This window comes from Amborella trichopoda, chromosome 4 (genome assembly GCF_054954075.1).
Source record: "Amborella trichopoda isolate Santa Cruz 75 chromosome 4, AtrichopodaSantaCruz75HAP2 v2.0, whole genome shotgun sequence".
Classification (NCBI taxonomy): Eukaryota; Viridiplantae; Streptophyta; class Magnoliopsida; order Amborellales; family Amborellaceae; genus Amborella; species Amborella trichopoda.
The window spans coordinates 55,415,166-55,439,509 of NC_142339.1; the positions used below are offsets into that span (position 1 = coordinate 55,415,166).

Here is a 24,344-nt window from a genome sequence, read left to right on the forward strand (position 1 = left end):
GAATGTATTCTAATTATTTCTGGTTCTACCTTTAAGTGGCATGTAAAATGTGGTGACACAAATGAATGAGTAGATCCAGGATCAATCAAAACATGAGCTGCTTTTTGGAAGATAATAAGAGTACCTTGGATCACTGATTTTGAGACCTGAGCGTCTTGCTCGATGATCGCAAATACTCTTTCCTTCATCTGGCAATAATTCAATACATAATTCAATTTCCCTATCAGGCGGTAATCCTGGCAATTCTTCCGAAAAAACATCGAGAAATTCTCGGATAACCGGAATGGTATCCAAATTTATCTCTTCCTTCCTATCTTCTTTGATATAGGCAAGAAAGCCTTGACACCCTTTTCGATTAGCTCGAATACAGGAGATTAAATATGATGGGGAGTCTTCTTTGATGTCGTGGAAGTGAAATACTGGTTCATTCGGAATACTAAAGGTAATCATTTTCTTGTAATAATCAATACTTGTATGGTATGCAGAAAGACAATCCATGCCTAAGATTACATCAAAATCTTGAATTTCTAAGAGTACTAAATCAACCAATAGTTCATTTTCTTCTATCTTTATTATACATGATTTGTACACTATATTGATGTCAATTGAATTTTTCATCAGTGTGGCTACCTCTAGAATGTATTCTAATTATTCTGGTTCTACCTTTAAGTGGCATGCAAAATGTGGTGACACAAATGAATGAGTAGATCCAGGATCAATCAAAACATGAGCTGCTTTTTGGAAGATAATAAGAGTACCTTGGATCACTGATTTTGAGACCTGAGCGTCTTGCTCGATGATCGCAAATACTCTTTCCTTCATCTGGCAATAATTCAATACATAATTCAATTTCCCTATCAGGTGGTAATCCTGGCAATTCTTCCGAAAAAACATCGAGAAATTCTCGGATAACCGGAATGGTATCCAAATTTATCTCTTCCTTCCTATCTTCTTTGATATAGGCAAGAAAGCCTTGACACCCTTTTCGATTAGCTCGAATACAGGAGATTAAATATGATGGGGAGTCTTCTTTGATGCCGTGGAAGTGAAATACTGGTTCATTCGGAATACTAAAGGTAATCATTTTCTTGTAATAATCAATACTTGCATGGTATGCAGAAAGACAATCCATGCCTAAGATTACATCAAAATTTTGAATTTCTAAGAGTACTAAATCAACCAACAGTTCATTTTCTTCTATCTTTATTATACATGATTTGTACACTATATTGATGTCAATTGAATTTTTCATCAGTGTGGCTACCTCTAGAATGTATTCTAATTATTCTGGTTCTACCTTTAAGTGGCATGCAAAATGTGGTGACACAAATGAATGAGTAGATCCAGGATCAATCAAAACATGAGCTGCTTTTTGGAAGATAATAAGAGTACCTTGGATCACTGATTTTGAGACCTGAGCGTCTTGCTCGATGATCGCAAATACTCTTCCCTTCATCTGAGGCTTTTGAGCTATCTCTCCTTGCTTTAGAGGTTGTTGCATCTGCAAGCTAGGACATTGTCTAATCTGGTGCCCCAATTTTCCACATTTAAAACAAGCTCCGGTATTTCAATAACAAGGGCTGGATCCGTGGTTTTTCCCACATTTTTTACATGGTTCTATTGGGCTTTGAAGTGGTAATGGCCTTAGCTTCTTGTTTGGCCTTTCAAACTGTTGTCGATTAGATGATGCGGGTCTAACATGGCTTTTCTGATTTTTCGTCTTTTGGTAATTTTCGAAATCTTTTTCGACAATTTGGGCTCGATCCACTATTTCAGCATAAGTTTTTAATTTCAAGACTGATATCCTGCTTCTGATAGCTGGCCTGAGACCCCTTTCAATTTTGTTCACCTTTCTTGCCTCATTGTTAATCATATGTGGTGCAAACCTGGCCAATTTAGTAAACTTGGCCTCGTACTATGGTACTGTCCGATTTCCTTGAATTAATTCCAAAAATTCCATTTCTTTTTGGTCTCGAATAAATCTGGGAAATAATTTTCATTAAATGCATCTAGAAATACTTCCCAAGTCAAGGGTTTATTTTCTTTGACCAATACTCCTTTTGCCATTCACCACCAGTGTTGTGCTTCACTTTCTAACATAAAAACTGCCAAGGCCACTTTCTTATCATCAGGACATTCCATTACCTCGAATATTTTCTCCAATTGCATAATCTATCCCTCGGCTTCCAGTGGGTTTAAAGCACCCTTAAAAGAAGGTGGGTTCAATTTCTTAAATTGATCGATATTACTCCCACCATTTTTCCGTAACTGACTGCCTGGGTGGATTGTTGTTTTTCATCTAATGTTTCATTAGAGCAACCATATTTTCCAATGCTTTGTGAATTCCTTCCATAATAGCTTCAGCTATTATGAATCTTAACTTCGTTCCGGTCTGTATACGCAATAAATGTGATTTTAAGTACATTCTTTTTAAATTTCCTAATAATCTTAAACCTATTGCTCTGATACCATAATTTGTCACACCCCAAGAAATTTCAATACAGATATTATTGAGATGTGACAGTCCAAAACATATATACATCTCTTGATAGGATAAATTTACAGTGGCGAGGTCTTACAAAGTAAACAAAGAAAGCTAGCACAACAACAATATCTTCCAAAGTTGATATTGACTAGAACTCAAAATGAATCCGCAGTTATCCTGAAAAGTGTTTACCATAGTTTGATGAGTTTGGCTACTAAGTAAGTGATCATCATAATCCTAGAAATAATCATGGTTGAGAGATATTAATATTTTAAAAAAGGGGATCTAATAACAAAAATGCATCAACAGTTCCACTTTCAATAAATGCATAATTAAGTATAATCCAAATAATTGAAATGTATATAACACTTTAACGGCAATGCATAATTCAAAAGATTTCACAAAATACCCTACTGGCGTCCCAAGTGGGTCACCTATATACCCCATCAACGTGCTAATGGGTCCACTTAAACCCTATCGGCGTCTTAGATAGATCCACTTAATCTTTGCATGTCCACTTATACTTCACCGGTGTACCGGATGAGTCCACTTAATCCCTACCGACGTCCCGGATAGGTCCACTTATACCTCACCGGCGAACCAGATGAGTCCACTTGCATACTTAAATTATTTCTAAATCTCTTTCAACATTCGAGAGCAGCAAATATCATGTACTCAACATATCACTAAAATCATTAATATGAATTTCACTGAAACCATTAATAACAGTCACTTTCAATAACATTTCAAAAATAACCAATCAAATATTTTGGGCTCAAATTTAGAAAGGTAGCAGTTCGTAAAGACATTCTAACATAATTGCCAGTTTAATATGTATAAAAAAACTCTTATAGAATTTCAAGAATACGGAATTATCACAATTTATGAGATGTCAATTTGCAATTAAACATTTCACAATAATGCTATAATCAATTGTAAAAATATCAATTTTCAAATAATAAGACAGTCATTGCACATGAAATTTACAATGTCTAAATATTAAAAAAACAGTAGAAAGAAATCTCACAATTTTACTAACAGCAGAAATATCACATTTATTTCTAAAATTTTCTAACAATAGACAAGAAAAATAAATAAATAAATTTATTTCTAATAATTTACAGCATTTAAAATTTATTATAGTATAATTTTATTAAAAATATTATTTTTCAAAATAATGAGGTCACTTATACATAAAATTTATTGCGTCTAAAATTCATGATAATAAGCATAAATAATTATTTCATTTCATTTTTAAAAAGAACGGATTATTTTTAAAGATAATGAAGTCACTTACACACAAAACTTATAAAATAAAGATCCTGGATGGAAATATCACTATTTATTAAAAACAGACTATTTTTCAGGAAGACGATGTCATTTACACACAAATATTTGAGAGGGCGCTTTCGATAAAAATTCGGCTAGAGAGAGGAGTTCACTGTGTTTCGATCAGAGAGAAAAATCTCATAAATTTTCTAAAGTAGGAATCTTCACACCTTTGAATTTAAATTATATTAATATATTATTTATTCTTTTATTACGTTACGGGTGTGAGCGTTAGCTTACGCTTTAAATGCCTAAAGTCCACGTCCACTAATGGACGTGGCAAAAGTAAGGAAGCAACAAAGCTTTTAAACCAAAAGCTTTTAAAAGTAACGATGGTCCTTAAGGACCATCATGTTCAAACGAATTATCATATATTAAATTTTTTTTTTTTTTTTTTTAAGTTTAAGATTGTTACAGGGTCATCGTAATAAAACCACACGTTTGGGTCCTTAGGCCCGTCTCGGGTTGGGTCGAGTATAGATTTATGTAGTTTTTAATGTTTATCTTATATAACGAATAAAAATACACCCTCTAAATAAAAATACTCTCTCTCTCCATCCATACACACACCACTTGACCAATTGCCACCCCCAACTCATGAATTGTTCAGTCATAAAATGTTAGATACTCATGTGTTGGGTTTGGAAATTCAGACAGACATGGATATGTTTGCTGATTTATCACTGCTTGAGTGACCCGAGGGCAATGACATAATCACCTTGACTTGTTTTGAGTTTGAAACCAGTAATATGTTTTTTGTTAAATTTTGTTATTTTGAGTTTGAACCAATAAAAAATACAAAAATATATATCATTTGTCTCAAATAGCTTAATCTGCCGAACAAAATTACCCGGGCCTCACTTGTTACATGTTAGAATCTCAAGCAGAGAGCATTTTGCAATTCATTCCACTCACTTCATGGGCCAAATTATCTACACGTTCATGTTTTTGTTTAGGTTTCCATAACCCATAATAGGGCCATTTTAGTATGCTCAACAAAATGCCAAAAAATGTTAGATACTCATGTGTTGGGTTTGGAAATTCAGACATGCATGGATATGTTTGTTGATTTATCACTGCTTGAGTGACCCGAGGGCAATGACATAATCACCCTAACTTGTTTCGAGTTCGAAGCCTGTAATATGTTTTCTATTAAATTTTATTACTTTGAGTTTGAACCAATAAAAAATATGAATATTTATATCATTTGGATCAAATAGCCTAATTTGTTTAAGGGCTTATTTGGGTACCTGGATTGGACTCTCCAGGCTATTCAGGTATTAGGCCTTTATCTCTTGTTTGGGTAACACATTCACGTGTAAAAAGCTGAATCCCAGAGATTGGCTAATGCATGTTTTTTGGTAAAAAATGTGGATAATGCTATTCCACCAAAATAGGTGGAATAGAGCAGTCCACCGTTTTCTGGATTGGCGAATTCATGTCGGACCCAAAATTTTACAATTCATTTGAGTTAATTTGAAACATTGAGGTTTGCTAATTACAAAAACATCTTACTTAAATATTATATTATATATTACATATACTATAATAAATATTTATATTATCTATAATAAATATATATTAATAACATAAATATATATATATCATAATATAATGTATTTTATTTTTATTTTATTAATGTATATTTCTCCACCCCTAAGGAGAATGTAGTTTTGTTACATAATATAATATTTTTATATCATATATGATACAAATAATATATAGATTATATATGATGTATATTATATAGATATATATATATATATATATATATATATATATATATATATATATATATATATATATATATATATATATATATATATATATATATATATATATATATATATATATCATATAATCTATATATATATATATATATATATATAATTTAACATTTTATATTATATATTAATTATATAACATATAGTAGTATATAAATATCACATATTATACAATACAGTTGCATTAATAAAATAAATATAAATATATAATTTAATACAAAATATGTTTTATATAATTTATATGATATAAGTATCGTATATTATATAATACAATTATATTAATAAGATAAATATATATATATAATATAATACAAATTATATTATATATAATTTATACTATTATATATTTATATTATATACATCATACTTTATTATATATTTATTAAATATGTATAATATATGAGTAATGATCCTATGAGACCCTCCTACACCCATGTGTGTAGGACCCCAAAGGATCCCCATTAAATTTGGCACAAATCTTTATAAAAGTTATCGCATGGGTGTGGGACTTGGCTTTTTTAGAGATCTATGCCAAATTTAATGGTGATCATTTGGGGTCCTACACACATGGGTATGGGAGTGTCTCATAGGATAATTACTTATAATATATTGATGTATTATACTGTAATATAATATATTTCCTCTAACGTTATATACTATAGTATAATATAGAAAAATTATCATAAATATACATTAATTTTTTACAATTTTTTTTTTTCTTTAAAAAAAAAACCTTCAACTTTCATAAACTTTTCATCCACACATGTTTTCCTCAATTTTGGCATTTAAAATACTTAAAGTTATCACATAATTTAAAATGCCATATAAAATGGGGAGTCATTACGGCACTTAATGCTAGGGCTTCACAACAATATGACTACTATGATGGCTATTTTGGTAAAAAAAAAAAAAAAAGTTAAAAAAAAGGATGTGGATGAGGTTTATGAAAGTTGAGTCTTTTTTCCAATTTGAGAAACTAGAGGCATTTTTTTATAATTTTCTTATATTTATTTGTATAAAACAATATTTAGATATTATTTATATATAACTATTGCAATGTAATTTATATATTAATGATACAATGGTTAAGAATAATAAAACATAAGGATTTCATCTTAGTTAATAAATAATACTGAGGTTTGGAATTAATGGGAGAAGTTAATCAGTATAAAATTAAGAGTAGAGTAATAATATAAAAATTGCAGCTGAATATCCATGGATTCACATCTTCCCGGCAATCCAAATAGTGGACAAGCATGATCCATGTTTCTTATTAGGTGCAATCCAAATAGCAGACACCCCTTTCCGGGGACGAACCAATTCCAGGATAACCCAATTCCAGAAAAAACCTATTCTTAATATAGGCTTCTCTAGGTACCCCAACGGACCTAACAAAACTACCCTAGTTATCCTGAGCCTCACTTGTTCCATGTTGAGTCTCAAGCAGAAGGCATTTTACAGTTCATTCCACTCACTTCATAAACGTGGATGTTTTTTTCAGGTTTCCATACCCATGCCCATTTTAGCATTCTCAACAAAATGCCAGAAGAGGTACATGAGTGAAATGACATTATGAAGAAGCTATCAATTTATCATCAATTATTAAGGGAAATTAACGTGTGGAGATTTTTTTCTTTTTGGATCTAGACAAAGGTTTACTTTTTTTCAAATGGGGAAGTTCCTTTATTGTTCCCAAACAATGCCCTTGAAACTCTTTACAAAATCAACAAATACATCAAATTGTCCTGATTACCATTTAATGATTTACTTATTATTTTTTATTTCACTTAGGTACCTAAAAAAAAAAGAGGGAAAATAGAATTAAAGGGGATGAAACTCCTTAAAATATCATTAGAATGGGCAAATTATCACTATTAGCATTTGAGGGCGTCCTTTTTATTTATCATTTGGAATGATGAACAATAGGGGGACTCGTTCACATGACAATAATACCTCTAATTGTTTTGCATTGCAAATAAATAATATTTTGTTTAACTTTTGTAGTGTGAAACAATTGGGGGTATTTTTCTAATTATTTACTTAATAAATGATTTGCATATGTAGAATAACAAAAATACGCCTAGTTGTTTTGCATTACTAATATAGAACAATTGTTATTTGCAATGCCTAAATATTTAGGGGCGTTTTCTTCATTTGGGTAGGGCCTCATGACTTCGTGGGTTGGAATTCTTAAAATGCCTTTCATTGTTCCTCATTCCAAATACAGGGCCAGGGTAATTTATTTTTATTTTTATTTATTTATTGAATGGATATGAGTGAAACGTCAAAAAAGAAAAAGAAAAAGAATGCCCTCAAATATAAGAAGGAATAATTTGATCATTTTAATTATATTTTAGAGGATTTCATCCCCTTTAATGATATTTTCCAGAAAATAAAAATAAAAATTCAAATTGTTATTGTTCAAGATTGGGGATGAGAAATAATTAGGGGCATTTTTGTAATTTGATCTCTTGAGAGATCTTGACACGACGATGAAAATACCCTTAATTATTCTTTATTATAAAAAATAAATATGCGGTTGGTAATCAAGAACAATTATAAGTATTTTTGTTAAATGTCTTGTATATATCAAATAACAAAAATAACCATAGTTGTTCCTCGTTACTAATCATCAACAATATGTTCAATATCTGTAATGAGGAACAACTAGGGGTATTTTTGTTATTATGTTAGGGCCTCTTGGCGGGTTAAAATTATCAAAATACCCCTGATTTATCCATCATTACAAATCCAAAACAAACATAATTCATTTTTTTTTTGAAGAGGTATCTATATAAAAGATGTTAATTTACAACATAACCCATCAAATGTCAATTGGGATCACTTACATATTTAATGAGTTTGTAGGGGATTTCAACCCCTCAAATGATAGTTTTTCTTTTTATTTATTTTAATAATTACCAAAAATGCCCGTCGAGTTCAATAAGTGTATTTAAAACGTTCAAACTATCAAAAAAAATCACTTGGGTATTTTAAATCAATCAATTTATAAAGTATATGATTCATCATCATCATAGCCTTTTTCCAATTAATTGAGGTTGGCTACATGAATCATGGTTCGCCATTTTGCTATATTAAAAGGCATACCCTCAATGAGGCTACAAGTCCCCATATATTTTCATACTATTTCTAACTAAGCCCTTTTGGGCATACCTTTTACCTTTTTAAGTCATTCCACTTGAACTAACTTCCACTTCCTAACAAGTGATGTATTTGGTTGGCGCCATACATGGTTAGCTTACCTAAGTCTACTTTCTCTCATCTTCAATTATAGGATTAAAAATACTAAAAAATACTTATGTGGAGTTTAAAAAATTGAGCACGCATAAATCACATGTCCCACCTTTGCTAAACTATTTGAAATTTTGCCCATTTACAACTATTATTGCTCAAAATCATATATTTTTTATACGTATTTTGAAAGTAAATAAAAATGTCAAAATAAAGTGTTAATTATTCATCTCTTTTAAGTGATTTGATTATTATTATTATTATTATTATTTTTAACGTTAGTCACATATCCATATTTGGAATTGGAAATAAATGGGGGTAATTCACCATTTGGCTCCACCCATATCGAGATATATAATATAAAGGCAATTTGTTTCATGCGGTCCAGACCGCATGACAATATATGAGGTCAAAATAGTGTAAAGCATCAATCTTAAAGATGGATGCGAGTAGGAAAGGGCCTGAGGTCATGGTGCTAGCATCCACACACCCAATTACCACATCGTGGTATCCATTCTTACCGCGAACACGGCTTGTCTTCTCCACTGAATTACCCAAAAAAAAGATGGATACAAGTAGAAACTAAAGGCCCAAATGTTTTTTACTAGAATTATTATTTCTAGTTTTAAAAAGTTACTTTTTTTTCATATTCATGATCTTTACATTAGAGATTACATGTCCTTAAAAATCAAGTCAAAAAATCCATCTATAAATTTGTTCATATTCATAATCTCTACGTTAAATACTACATGTCCTTAAAAATTAAGCCGCATTTCTATATATGTAGGCTTGCCCACATAGAAACCGGTCCTAATATAAACACTTACTTCTTATCAAGTTCAATGTCAGGCCTAAGATAATGATGAAATATATCCTCTAAATTTGGAATTTGAATAAGCAAGGGAATTTATACCATTTGGCTCAAATTAAACTAATTAAGTAGTGCCAATTTTAAAAGGAAGCCCTCATGTTCAAGATTTCAAACCAATACATATTTTAGCATAACACTAAACGAAATATTACAGGTTAAAATAAGATTATGCGTTGTAGGTAAATTGTTTAATTTTCAACAATTTTTACTGTTATCACTATTGTTAAGGGAGCTAATAGTAATACAAACCTTGCTCCTTTATCTTTACTATAATATTTCTTCCCAAGGTCGCTAATAAAAATACAAAATTTTACTTGTTATAATTTTGGCATTGGAGTTGCAAAAATCTCTTTTATGTCCCCATTTTACGTTTGGGTTCACTTTTGCAAGTAGAGATATAGAGAGAGAGGGAGTGAGAGGTGGAGAGAGAGAGAGAGTTTTGGTGCTTCCAAAGGCCTAGAGAGGGTATTTTGGTGCTTGGAAAGAGAGTTTTGGTGCTCCCAAAGGCCTGGAGAGAGAGTGTTTTGGTGCAGAGAGAGAGAGTTGGTGCCTCGAAAAGCTTGGCGGTCATCTTACCAGTCCTGGTTTCCGAGGTAAAATCCCAGACCTTTTTTATTCTCTCTCTCTTGACCTGTTTTCCATTCTGGATACTGGTTACTGAGCTCTTCGCGGAACACTAGTTCGGCAATCCCCTTTGTTTTTGTTAGTTTCTTTCCTTTTTCTTGAGTTTTGTGATTTTAATGCATATTGGTGGTCTTTCTTTTACTCTGTTCTTTATGATTTTAATGCACTTTTAGTGTGGGAAGCTTCTTCTATGTTTGTGCATAGCGCTCTCTCTCTCTCTCTAGAATTTCAGTTTCCTTCATTGTATCTGTGTTTGGCCTTTGATTTGAATGTTTTTATCTCAGACTACTTTTTGAGAACACCCAACTTAACTTGGATTTCATGGATTTCCTTGAGAGAGGGGACACTCTTAACAATGGTTGGCATGTTGTTGTGTAAGTGTTGTTTCACCCTTTGCAGCTGTTGTTAACCATTAAAGATGGAATTTTAATGAGTTGTGCAATTTCAACACTGTATTTTGAATCCTTATATTTTTTTGGTAGGAATGCATAACATGTGTGGTAAATTCATGCTATTCCTATATATATATATAAATATATATATATATATATATATCTTTTTAATGTTTGGTGTTATTCCTATTTGATTGATCAAAGAAAATTCATGCTATTCTTTAATTGCTTACGTTGAGCAAATTGACATCACACTAGAGAGTTGTGTTAGTCGAATAACATGGGGAAGAAGAACTTGCAAAAGGGAGAACCCAATGAGCAAAGGGACGGAGACCACTGCAAATCCATGGTTTTTGTAACCAACTTGTCGTATTCACTTTCATCCTCAGAGGTACTTGTCAGTTGTTTGTGGGTTGTTTATGGTACTTGCTGTGCATGAATCCTCTGGTGCTTGTTATGTGATTTGATTTGATGAAGTATTTTTTCCTTATTACAGTTAGAGCAAGCTTTCAGTGATGTGGGTCCTGTGAGGCGCTGCTTTTTGGTTAAAACGAAAGGTATGTCATGGAACTGATTATTGAAATGACTTTCAAAGTTGACAAAACAAAAGACACATACTTTTTTCCATTTTTAAGAACTTCGGCTTTCTTTTACAATCAAGTTAAATGAATATGTGCAATGAAAGCAAGTACACCTGCTGCATTTTGAAATTAGAAATAGGGAAAACAAAATAAAAGATATCGTATCTTTTGATTTGTGCGCGCGATCCCTGCACAGGGAAACCTGAGGTTTGTGACTAAGATATTTATTCCTGCCTTTGTTCCCTTTGTGGGTATGGTCATGATGAATCAAGCTGGTGGTGACAATTTCGTCATTTTCCATGACAAGGCGAAATGTTGTTCTATGATTCCTTGACAGTCAGCAAAGAGCGGTCCCATGAATTTGTGTTATAAGTTGTTAGTGTTGGCTCCGCTTTGCCTTTGTTCTTGCTTTGGGCCCTGAGTTTTCTGATGTAGCTTGTGATTAACCACCTGAAATTTTGGCCCCTATGTGGCAAAACTTTGGACGCAGAACCTAAATCTATGTTTATTGCCTATATGCTAGTAATTGCTGCAGTTCTTCCATGGACATCGGCTTATTTGCTACACGTAGTGTTATCTCTATTATTTTACGTGATTCGATCCGTTTGTTTATTAAACATGCACTATTTCGAATTATGCATTTTCTATACTGGCCTTGTTTATGGAAAATGTACTGATCATTGGTTCAATATTTCGATAGTTGCTACCTTCTAATTGAATGTAGCTTTGCTTTTCTTCTTCTTTTTGTTTGGTGTAACGTACATTTAGTATATTCTGTTATTTATTAATGATTTACCTTTTCTTCCCTTTCTTGATTTACATAAATAGGATCGGATGAGAACCGAGGGTTTGGATATGTTCAGTTGTAAGTTCTTTACTCTTGAGTACCTTTTTCCTGACTGTTCGTACCTGTAATGTAGTGTTATGAAAAAGTATGGTACCGATATCTTCCATCATTTCTTTTAGCGCCTGCTCTTACAAATTTGGTATTACATAATAAATGTCATATAGGACGTGTGTTTACTTTCTTAGTTTTTGAAGAATGCAGATGTTCTATCAAGTCTGAAGGTTGATGTTCTATATATGTATTCTGTTTGTACACCCTTGGCTAATAACTATCATGTTACTTATTACTGCAAATTGGAAACAAATAATTTGCAGAAGAGCTGGGAGTGGTTCCCAAAATCAAGCTTATAAAACAAACATGTGGTATTCTATAGTCCTATGATGAATTTCCAGCTTGATTGTTTAAACTGGTTTTAATATTTCTTGAATCAAGTGTCAGATATCAGTCCTTCGTGGCTTTATGTTGTTAGCCTAATCTTTATTGCTGAATTCCATAGTTGAAAACTATTTCTTTTTATCAATAGTTCAAAAGTTTCTGTGAAATTTAGAAAATACTTGTATTGGGGTTTCTTGTTATCTTCATACGTATTCTAATATTTACTTCTACGATTCCTTGCCATTAGTTATGTTACCTGTCTCAAGTGTTGGCATGGTCTCAGTTTTACAGTTTTTCCATCAAGAGTTGTTTACGATTGTCTGAAGATTGAGAGTTTAAAAAATTGTACATGATGTTGTTGCATATGCAACATTTTCGAGACATTCTATTTCTTCTTTCTCATTTCAGATATATCACATGCCGTTTTTGCTCAAAAATACTGAGGGACTTCTCATGCTGTCTTGTAGTGCCGTCATAGAAGATGCTGGTCGTGCCATTCAACTAAAGAATCACTCTGTAATGGGTGGAAGAAAAATTAGGGTGGAATTTGCCAAACAGCGAGTACCCCGTGAATTGCGCCAGTCAGTAGCAAGTCAAGGTTTAGATCTTTCTTTCTATGCTGTTACCTTAAGATCTGCTAGGCTACCATTATTCCTTGTGTCTTGAATCCTGATTTTTTTGACTTGTGTTTGCTAATCTTGTGGTTATGATGGTACACGTCAATTTTATTATTCTTTCAACTGTGCATAGATGATGATTTGCAAAAGGTCCATCCAAAAGATTCTGGTGGTGATCTTGAGGACAAGAGCATGTCGCAGAAGAGCAAAATACCTAGTGAGACCTTTATCAATGTTCTGTTGTTTATGTGATTTCTTAAGGTTTCTGAAATTTGTATTTTTTTTAATCCTTCTATCTGGTATTGTTTACTTGGTAGCTCCTAAACAGCCTTCACCAACAAAACTTGGTGATATTTACATTGATTTTCAAATATGGATGGCGTTGCATGCAATACAAAGATTAAAACCTTCTCTAGGTACCATGATGGAAATGGTTCGGCTCTGTTTTGAGAGGGGAGCTATTTATGGTACCTATGAGTGCCACTTTATACCCTTGTTAAGGCATGTATTTACCCATAAAGGGCCATTACTTGGTGAATTCACAAGTTTTCCTCCAATTCACAATTGATGGTTTTAGGTGGAGCGTTGACCACATGATCATCAGAACGCATGTGGGCATCCAAACTCGGGGAAATATGTCTTGTTCCAAAGCACCTACCATCCAAACATACATTTGTAAAGGCTGGTTCATACTTCTCTCCTTCATCATGGGAGCAAGTAGTGTTAAAAGAAGTTGGATTCGGTCACCTAGGTGGCTAGGGTTATTGCTGCCTGGTTGGCCTGGCGGGCGACTAGTTCCCTAGGCAGCCCATCTAGGGAGTTGGGTGTTCTAGGCCCTAATGCTGTTTGGGGGATTGGGTTGGATACCAAAACCCCCAATCTATCTGACAAAACGATATTTAAAAGAAAAATGGAAAACATTGTCTAAGTTCCTCAGAATTTTATATATACACGAGTTTTAAATTTGAAATTGAACTGCTAAAATTCTAAAACTGAAGAAAATTAAAAGATACCCATATCCTCAAATCGACATTCTACATTATCAGTTCTTCACTTTCAACAAACAGAAAGTTTAACTGACAAATCATAACTTACATAAGCAAACTCATAAGTGTAAATGATACATCAAATATGATGAACTCAAGTTGGCAATTGAGTTTCATCATCACTACCAACAATGTCTACATCTCTACCAACACCACCAAATGCATCTGATGATGATACCATGCCATCATCATAAGAATTGTTTCCCTCCTCATATTATTTTGCATCCCTCGTCTCTTGTGAATTTGCCTCCTCCTCCTTCACTCTCTCCAATCTCTTCTCTCGATATTGAGATCTTGTGGCTGTCACAAAGCTTAATTTGCTTCTATTTGCCTCACGAACTTCGCTTCAAGTCAAGTCTTCTCAAGGGAATATCGGATCATCTTCAACATTGACTAACCACTCGCACGTATCATCCATGTGTCTGATAGTAATGTCAACTACCGCAAGATCTAGATAGCATTCCTTAAGCTTAAGAATAGACTGAATGAAAAGGTGGTCGTTCAGTCTTTCTGCTCAAACCTCTCTCTTTTGTGTATATATCTATTAGATCAAGCATGATTCATGATTAGAACTTAAAAAATTAGAAAACATAATATGTATGATTTAAATGGACAATCATCTATATAAGTCGAGAAATTTTTTTTGAGAGAAGGTTAACTTGTATTAAAGAAGTAAGTAATTACAAGAACACAGTTCCGCAATCACCCACAAGCGGGGACTCAGTAAAAAATAGAGATGTCAGGTTTATACAAGGATAATACAACAATGCTCGGTGGCTTAATAAAGCTGTGAGATCAAACAAAACCAAAAAGAAGGGCTTATAGAGCCGCCCTTTTACGGTGATAGACAAAAAGCTTTCAAAAGTAAGCTCTTGTGCAAAGAAAGAACAAAAGGCTGGGCTAACTGTTAGGCTGCCCCCAGTCTTGCCTCAAAATGAGGATGATCCTGTCTACTAGCTCCTTCTTTCGCCAGCCGATCTGCGTACTCGTTGGACGTCCTCCAAATAAGAGACGTCCATAGCCTTGCAAATATGCTGTATCTCGTCAAAAATAGGAATAAGGTACCAGGGTGGAGGGGTAGAATCGCTAGCCCAGGAAATCAAATTTTTGGAATCCCCTTCTACCATGAGGTGTGTGCCCCCATAAAGGGTTATGATTTTTCAGGGCAAATAATAAGGCCAAACTTTCGGCTTGAGTGGAATCCTTGGTGCCTATGTGCTCTGAACATTCGAGGAGGGCAGAACTTTCATGGTCTCTATAAATTCCTCCTACCCCTGCTGGGCCCGGGTTGCCTAAGGAACACCTGTCGAAATTCAACTTGATTGTTCCTCGAGGGGGGGGGCTGCCCATTATTGGGCCTTGTGGCTGATTGCGGTCTAAGGTGAAGGAGGTTGAGCCATCGAGGGAGGAAGAAACTCCCTGGAATGCCCACAAAAATCTTGTGGTTTGAAGCCCAAAAGATGACCAAGGATATAGCTCTTTGGAAGATAGCCGGAGGTTGGAGTTTACTTTCGCGAAAGATTCTAGAGTTTCTCCCGAGCCAAATAGACCAGATGATTGCTGCTACCACTGCCCTCCACAGGATTCCCCCATATGAAAAGAGGTCCTTGACCGATGGTGGGGTAGCCCAACAAATACTAAATAATTTCAGTGCTGAACCCCAAAGCTCGAAGGAGAAATCACGGAGGATGAAGAGATGGACATTGGTTTCCTCTTCCTTTTCGCAAAGAACACATTTGTTGGGGAGTTGGACTCCTCTATGCTGGGGTTTGTCCACCGTGAGGGCATTGTGAGGAAAAGCCAGCCAGTTAAACATTTGAATGGAGCAATGGAATTCCACACTTTTAAGAGTGCCGAGCAAGGGTGACCCGAGAGCGTAGGTTGAGGTGCTAAACTCTTATAGAAAGAGGCGACCGAAAAGTTACCCGAGGGTAGCAGTGTACAAGCAATAGCATCTCTACCTTGGGGCAGGAAGAACCGAGAATGAAGAGTAGAAGCTAGGACCTGGAACTCACTGGTCTCTTCTTCGGTTAAACTCCTTCAAAAGGAGGGGCTCCAGACTCTTTGGTCTCTAGAGAGGACCACCTCATCCGCTATAGTAGAGTTGGCATTGCGTGTAAGGGAGAAAAGAGAGGGGAAGGTATGACTGAGGGGGGTGGTTCCCAACCACAGATCAGTCCAGAACTTGATTCTTGATCCATCTCTAGGGATGAAACTAATAGACCTATTAAAGAGAGCGAATGCCTTAGAGAAAGATTTCCATGCACCTGAAGCATTGTGTCTTGGGTCCTTTGAGGTAGCCAATCTTTTTCAGAGGTATGGTATTTGTGCTTGAGGACCCAAGCCCAAAGAGCACTCGGATGGTTGGCTAGACACCACCACCATTTCCCTAGGAGAGCAACGTTGTGCAATTGGAGGTTTTTTATGCCAAGGCCACCCTGTGTTTTGGGATGGCAAACCATGTCCCAGGAAACAAGGTTGTATTTGTTCTTTTCCCCCTGCCCCGACCACAAGAAGTTCCTCATAAGTTGGTTAAGACGATTGGCCACTGAGGCAGGCATGTGAAAGATGGACATGAGGTAGATATCGCGAGAGTGGCTTTATCAAAGTAGATATGCCTGCCATGGAAAGGAAACAACCCTGCCACCCTGCCAAACGTCTATCTACCTGATCTATTGCAGTCGATCAGTGTCTTTTCTTAGGTTTGCTCAGCCTTAGGGGTAAACCAAGGTAGGTGGAACCGTGGAAGGGAGGTCCTCCACCTGGCAACCACAGCTAGGCACAAAGGCACGAACTCGAGTAGAGGTCAAACCGACTCCCAAGTTTGGATTTGTGCATGTTAAGCTTGAACCCTGTTGCCTTTTGGAAGCAATGGAGGAACAATTTCAGGGTGTTGACCTCTCTAGTAGAGGCATCCAAGAATAGAAGGGTGTCATCCGCGTACTGCAGATGGGAAACAGTTGGGCCTTGTCTGTTGGTCTTGAATTCTGTGAGCAAGCCCGCCTGGTAGAGTCTGGAGATGGAGTGACTAAAGACTTAAGCTGCTATCGCGAAGAGGAAGGGGTAGAGGGGGTCGCCTTGACGGAGTTCCCTCGAGGAGGGAAAGAAACCTTTGGCCGTGCCATTAATGAGGATTGAGAAATGTGGATGGGAGTAGCAACCTCTCATCCACTTTCTCCATCTATCCCCAAAGCCCATTCTGGCCATGGTCTCGTCTAGAATCGACCAATCGACATTATCGTAGGCCTTCTCCCAGTCGATTTTGAAGATGAGACTAGGTACCTTGGAGAGGTGTCTGGAATGAATACATTCATGGGCAACTAACTCCCCATCCAGAATTTGTCTGTCCCTGATGAACGCAGTTTGAGAGGAGGAGATAACACTAGGAAGTACGAGTTGGAGCCTAGAGGCTAAGTTTTTGGCTTAGAGCTTGTAAGAGGAGTTGAGGAGACTAATAGGTCGGTAATCTTTAATTTCCTCGGCTCCTTCTATCTTAGGGACCAACACCAAGAAAGTGGCGTTCAAAGCTTTGTGGAGGATACCTCTGTGGAAGAACTCTTCAAAGAAGAGAAGGAAGTCTGGATGGATGATCTCCCGGGGGCAATCTGAAATCCCTATGGACCCAGAGCCTTGTCCTTGGATAGAGCATTGAGTGCTAGGGTTATTTCATCCTCTGAAAAGGGTCCTTCTAACCATGATACTAGGTCAACAAGGAGGGTTAAGAAGTTTAGGGAGGTCATTCTAGGTCTCGACCCTTGAGGGGCAGAGTAAAGGGATTGATAGAACAAGAGTATGGCCTGCTCAATTTCACCTGGTTGGGTAAGGTAAGAATTGTTGTGTTTAACGAAAGAGATTGAGTTATCTCTTCTTTGGCAATTGGCAATCTTATGGAAATAGGCTGTATTGAGATCCCCTTCTTTCAGCTAGGAGACTCGGGACCTTTGATCCCAGTAGGTCTCTTATTTTTTGATGGTTGAGAGATAGTCCAGTTTAGTTTTGGTTCTAAGTTCCTGCTCTGATGGGTCCAGGGGTCGTGTTTCCTCGAGGTCATCCAGGTTCTTGAATGTTTCAAGAAGGTTGGCTTTGAGGAGGGAAAAGTTTGCAGGGGAGGATTTACTCCAAGTTTTTAGGGCAGACTTTAGGAGTTGGAGCTTGGTCTGAAGGATAAACCCTGCTCTACCAGACACCTGTGAAGCGAAGGAGTTCCACTAGGATTGGACCAGTGAAAAGAGGTTAGGGTCTTGCAGCCAATGGAGTTCAAAACGAAAGGGTTTGGGACCTTTGTTGATAGCATTGGTATCCAAGAGGATAGGGCAATGATTTGACGCCGGTTTGGGGCTTGGGATGTGGTTTTCAGGAATTTCTCATCCCAATCAACTGAGATGAGAAACCTGTCAAGTTTGGAGAGGGTCGGGTTGGTAGAGTAGTTAGACCACGTGTATTGGCATCTCTGAAGAGGGATGTCTAACAATTCATTTTGGCTGATACAGTCAGAGAAATCAATCATCTCCTGAGTAAACGAGGAGGAGGTATTCCTTTCGTAGGACCAACGAGTGACATTAAAGTTGCCTCCCAAACACCAGATGGGATGAGGTAGAGAGGAGATGTGGTCCAACTCAGTTTTGAAGCTATGCCTGAGAGAACTAGAGTTCGAGCCGTAGACTGCTGTAAATTTCCATTGAGTATCATCTGAAATGTTGGTGAGGAAGAGAGTGACAGAGAAATTTCCAATGTGGTGGTTGTTAAGGGTCAAGTCGGAGGGGTCCCATACCACCCAAATCCCACCTGAGGCCCCTGTTGCCGGCATCGAAATCCATTGGCAAGGTCTTCTGCCCCACACACGATGGACAAGCTGGAGGATAGGATCAGGAAGTTTGGTTTCAACTAGGGCTAGGATAGAGGGAGAAAGAGGAGTAGGCTCTAACCACAGATTTCCTAGAGGCTTGACCTAAGCCTCTCACGTTTCAAATTAGGAACTTCATGAGTTAGGAGGAAGGAGGTGGGAGGAGGCTAATCTAAGGGAACTCCTTGGGTGGTTCTCTGGGGCCAATGGCAAAGAGGAATCTAAGGGTTTACCAGCAAAGGTTAAGGAAGTGAAGAGGTTGCTGAGTTCCCTCTGTCCCCTGTGTCTCACCTGCATCCTACTCTGGGCGTCAGCTGTCAAGAACCGCTGTGCTGGACCTTCAGGGCCTTCGTACTCGAAGCCCATGAGTCTATACATCGAAAGCATCCTGTCTTCGACTGTGTTCGTTCCCTCTCTGTTGGGCTCCCTTAGGTGGTCTTCTCTGCCTTCTTCCAAAGGAGTTGCATCAGGCGAAACTTGGGAAGAAGAGGTGACAATCTAGGAGTGATCCTTGAGGGAACTGGTTGAAGCAAGGGGGGTTGGGGGCCTTGGACTCCTTCGAGGCCAAGCTTTGGGCAGTAGACTGAGCTGGATCCTTCGGATGAAAAGAGTCCAGAAAATTCTCTGATGATCCATCGTATCTAACTAGGAGCTTGTGGAGATCATTGTGTTCTGGGTGGGCTTGTTCAGGTCAAGTAGAGGAGGGATTAGACGGGTAGAGGTCGGTGGGAAAAGAGGGGAGGGGCAAAGTGCCACGCTTAGGCGAAGCGTCACGAGAGAAGTTTTAAAAGAATGAGGGGGAGCTGAGAGGGGGAAGGAGCACAATAGCAGACACTGACGATGCCTGCTGAAGGGAGTGTTGGAAGGTAGGAGGGGCGCCGGTAGGGGGAAAGGGTAGGAAAGGAGGGGGTCCAAGGGGTGAGTTAACTGGTGAGGGTGAAAGCGAGAGGGCAGAGGGTGCAAACAAGCCCTGTGAGGAAAGAGAATAAAGGGAGTAAGGGAGGTAGGCTAGAAAAACGTAGGATTGGAAGGAGGAGTAGGTGGAAATGGCAAAGGGAAAGGATGGGGGCCAACTTGGATGGTTTGGAGGTGACGGATATGGACTAGGTGAGGGACAAAGGTGATGTGAGGGGTCAGCAGGTTCGAAAGGAAAGCTTGGTCAGGAGGGGCTGGGTCCATGGAGAAAGCTGCAACTAATCCAAGGGGGACCAAGTCTTTGGGAGGAACAGGGTCCGAGAGCTTCAGGCCGGGAAAGTCAGGTCTTTAGGGGAAAAAGGCCAAAGAGAGAGAAAGAAAGGGTGCGGGGGAGGAGGGATTAGGTGGGGAAAGAAGGGAAGAAGGGGTCCCTTCGAGTTAACCTGTGGCTGAGGAGACGTAGAGCTCAGCTCATTTGGGACTCTTGGAGCTTCTACTGGAAGGAGGGAGGAAGGAAGTGAAGGTGAGAGGGGAGGGGAGGAAGATGGAGACGGCGAGGGGACGCTCTTCCCGGTGGAATCAAAGACTCGTGGCCTAGGGGCGATGGGGGCTCCGGCACGATGCGTGAGGGCGACATGGGGGGGAGTGGCGAGGGCAGCGTTCCGTACCCGGGAGGGGACGGTTGGACTGCGGAGGGCGGCTGCGTCAAGGATAAGGACGTGGGGACTGCCTTATCGGCTGCCAGGTGGTCTGGGGTAGGTGAAAAGATGGGGCGCATGGAGGGTGGCGAAGGAGAGAGGGGGGGGTAGAGTCCTTGATGACTTCTTTCCCTGGTTGGTGCGAATCAGCGGGCCACTCTACAGTGTCATTTTCGGGTGTTCCTCCCTTAGTCTGGAGAGTCGGGTCAGGGTCCTGTAGCTGAACTAACCTCCCGACTAAAGCGGGCCTTGGTCAGGGGGATGTCTCAGAGGCCTACGTCTGTTACGCTTTCTTCTTGCCACCACCGTCCAAGACGTTGGGTTTTTCGGCACCGGAATAGGACTTTCCTGTCGCAAGAGCCTAGGGGAGGTAGGCGAGGCATGAGGTAGAGACGGGGAAAAAGAGGCCCTCAGCTTCAAGCCACACCGTTTGGGGGATTCGTTGTGAGTCAAGGACTTCCAAGAGCAGGCGGATGGCTCCCAGGGGGAGTGATTCAATGGAGATCCAGTGAATGGAGATGAGAGACCCATAGGCAGCCGCTATTCTCCTGAAGGTTTCAGGTGACCACACATGAAGGGGGATATGGGAAAGGGTGAGCCAGATCCGCTGTTTCTTGAAGGAACCATCTTCCGGAGACCAAGGCCATAGGGAGCTGGAGGCCCCTTTGAAAGAAAGAGCAACTGATTTCTGTAGGGCAAGCTGGGCTCCTGATGAGGATGGGAAGGAGAACAAGACCTGTCAGCCGGAGACTGTAAATGATATTAGGCTCCTTCCAATGGCCTTTGGCCCGGCCCAAATCTCTATACCTGTAAGGTCCCAAATCTCTATACCTGTAAGGTCATCCCTTCTAGGCTTCAAGCTACCCACGAGGGAGGCTGCAAGCCTGGCTTTGTAAGCCTCTGAGGCCGCAAGGGAGGAGGGAACATAGAAAGGGAAGAGCGGAGAAAGAGAAAGAGGTACAGGAGAGGAAGAGGCAGCGAGGAGAGGAGGGTGGCTGGTTTGGGGGCAGCAACTACTTGGGCAAAAGAGGCAAGGCGGCTACTGGCTTGCTGGGAAGGAGTCTTCGGAGGAAGACGAACAAGGGGTAAAATAGAAGAGGAAAGAGGAAGGTGCGTCTTAGGATACAGGTCGTAATGTGATTCCAGGTTAGCAAAGGCCTGTAATGGCGACGCTTGCCCTTCATCTCTTCTAAACCCTATCTCTCTTTAAAACGGGAAATTTTTAACCACAACATAGATCTTGAGAACAATCTCTTCGCCAGCTTATAAGTCAAGAAATTACCATCCCAAAGGAACTAAAGTTCTGCCTCGCAAGCAAATGAGCTGCATTTCAAGCTGATTGTGCACATAGCCATCCTCTACAAGTAACTAGCACTTTGCCTGTTATTGTCCACCATTAACCTACATTACAATATTATATAAAAATAAATAGTGTATGATAATATATAGCTATATTTAGAAGTCAAATCAGATACTTAGAAGTTAGGCTTAGAACCAAGTACTCAAATCACAAATGACAATGGAGAAGCAAACTTTAAACTTACTGGAAAGAATGTTACTCTAATCACAAATGACAATGGAGAAGCAAACTTTAAACTTACTGGAAAGAATGTTTTGCTTTGCCTGATTGCCAATTCCGTGCATCTCCATCTTGATGATCTGTACTTGTCCAGCACCATTGACACTTAGTATTTTTCTTCTATATTAGGGATCAGTCTCATTAAGCACTTGTTGATTGCAAGCATAAAACATCCAATAGTATTGATCTAAGGATTATCATAAAATATTCAGGTTTGAGATAATGCCCTGCTAGGTGAAAGGGCCTTTCTAACTGTGAGTTCCATTTTTCTTCAACAATTTTCAAATAGGAGAATAATGCTCTTCATTATATCCAAAATTCTTCATAATTTCTTCCTTGGCAACTTCCATTGCTCGGTAAATATGACCCATAGACTGTCCACAATGTGCAAAACCTTAACCAAAGGTTCGAAGGCCTGGAGAGTTTGGATAACCCCATGCTAAAAGTTTGTTCAAAAAACTCAGTCATTGTCTTCCCACTTGCTCTCACTCTTAAGATACAAACATGACCTGGAGCTTGTCTTTTTGGGCCAAATTAGACTGCAAAGACAAATTAAGAGGCGACAGATCTAGTTAACCTAGGCCTACCAAGTCCTTCTTTTGAACCTCCTCATCAAGGCCAACGCATAGGTGCGGTTGTATATGGATACTGTGATCGCTCTTTGCGGTTGTATCTGGATATCGTGATCGCTCTTACTTTCTTAAGAGTTGAGGCCCTGCTTTCATTTTGCTAATCGCGTCAAGCATGGGTTCAATGTAGTGAGCTTCTGGGGTCCAAAAATATGTGGCTTCCTCATCTTCACATTGTCTGCAACCATGTGTATAACCACTTGCGCTACATTACTCTCTCCCACCTCCTCAATGCATTTTTTCCCATATTAAGAGTAAACACTGCATCATGAATATTCTCTAATGTGTCAATGGACTACAAGAACATTGTCCCCATGAGGCAATTCACCCTCAAGTTGATAACACTCCTTTGCCTTCTAGCGGTCCATGTGTAGGTCACTATGGTGAGTCATACTGACCCCATGCATCTCTGTGGTCTTGAAACAATGATGGTGAGTTGCACCTCTTTTTTAAGTAGGGCTCCTTAAGATCATATTGTGTAGGAACCTTATATTTTGGCTGATATTGCTGCACAGTGTCCATCATGATTTGGAAGCTCTTTAAGCTAGTTGCATTGAGTAGGACCTCCTTTAGTTATTTCTTGAAGCGGTTGTCTATTGTTGTTTGTCCCTTTTATCGAACTCTCAAGATTTGTTTGGGGTGGGGGGGAAGGGGGGGGGGTAAGAATCCATAAGTCGCTTTGCTTGAGACCTTCGCTGCCCAGTCTTCAATTGCTTACTACTAGAGCTTCCTTCTTGAGCATATACTTCTTCTCTTCTCTTTCTCACCAAATATCAACCAATCTGTTGATGTCATCAAGCCTTTTTTTTCACCGCTTCTTTCTTCTTTTTGACACTGCAAATGGGCCTACATCTCTCTCCTGACTTTACTGGGACTTTAGTACATCGGGCTCCTTCCCCTCTAATCCCAACCAAATGTTTCTTCAATCTATTAATGCCGACGTTGTAGCATTTCTTACAAAATTTGCACTCAACAAAATTCTTTTCATTTGGATTTGGGCATGCTTCGTATCTCCACCTTGGACAAAGCGTTTATTGGAACTAGAAGAAGATGTCTCCACCTAATCAAATCCTGAAAAACAAAACTAAAACTTTGTTAAAAGAAGTCACTATTGCCGAATATCATGAAGACAATGATCTCGCATCTGAGACGTTCAAGAATTAGATTGATTAAAATATTTTTTATGTATTTTATCTTTAAAAATTGATGTTTAAGGATGTAGTAGACTTTTTATCTTTTATTGGGGTTAGTTTTTAGGAATGAAAATCAATTTTTCGATCCTTAGACAAATAAAAATCGACGACAAAATAAGTTTGAAAAGTTTTCTAGTCTTCAGAAATCTCAAAAATCTTGTGTCCTGGAGGTTTTTGTCTCTCTAAAACGATCAAAAATGGTTTTTTTCTTTTTCTTTTTTCTTTTTTTTTGGTGGGGGGGGGGGGGGGTGTGACATATTTTGCCCTTGATGGAGGGCATTTTC

The 24,344-nt window shown here is 38.2% G+C and overlaps 1 protein-coding gene across 3 annotated transcripts in view; it reads left to right on the forward strand.

Annotated features, from left to right (window-relative positions):
* The first annotated feature begins 10,147 nt into the window (after positions 1-10,147).
* The window catches only part of LOC18422162 (RNA-binding (RRM/RBD/RNP motifs) family protein), a 40,068-nt gene continuing 25,871 nt past the window's right edge, over positions 10,148-24,344 (forward strand). The window contains exons 1-7 of one of the 3 annotated variants that reach the window (XM_011623333.3): positions 10,148-10,314; positions 10,630-10,719; positions 10,996-11,128; positions 11,234-11,294; positions 12,147-12,183; positions 13,008-13,138; positions 13,291-13,374. In XM_011623333.3, coding sequence (XP_011621635.1) covers positions 11,018-11,128; positions 11,234-11,294; positions 12,147-12,183; positions 13,008-13,138; positions 13,291-13,374 — 424 coding nt within the window. In that variant the 5' untranslated portion in view covers positions 10,148-10,314; positions 10,630-10,719; positions 10,996-11,017. Of the gene's footprint in view, positions 10,315-10,629; positions 10,720-10,970; positions 11,129-11,233; positions 11,295-12,146; positions 12,184-13,007; positions 13,139-13,290; positions 13,375-24,344 lie in introns of all 3 variants that reach the window. The other 2 variants (XM_088865804.1, XM_006826977.4) reach the window with 2 other exon arrangements.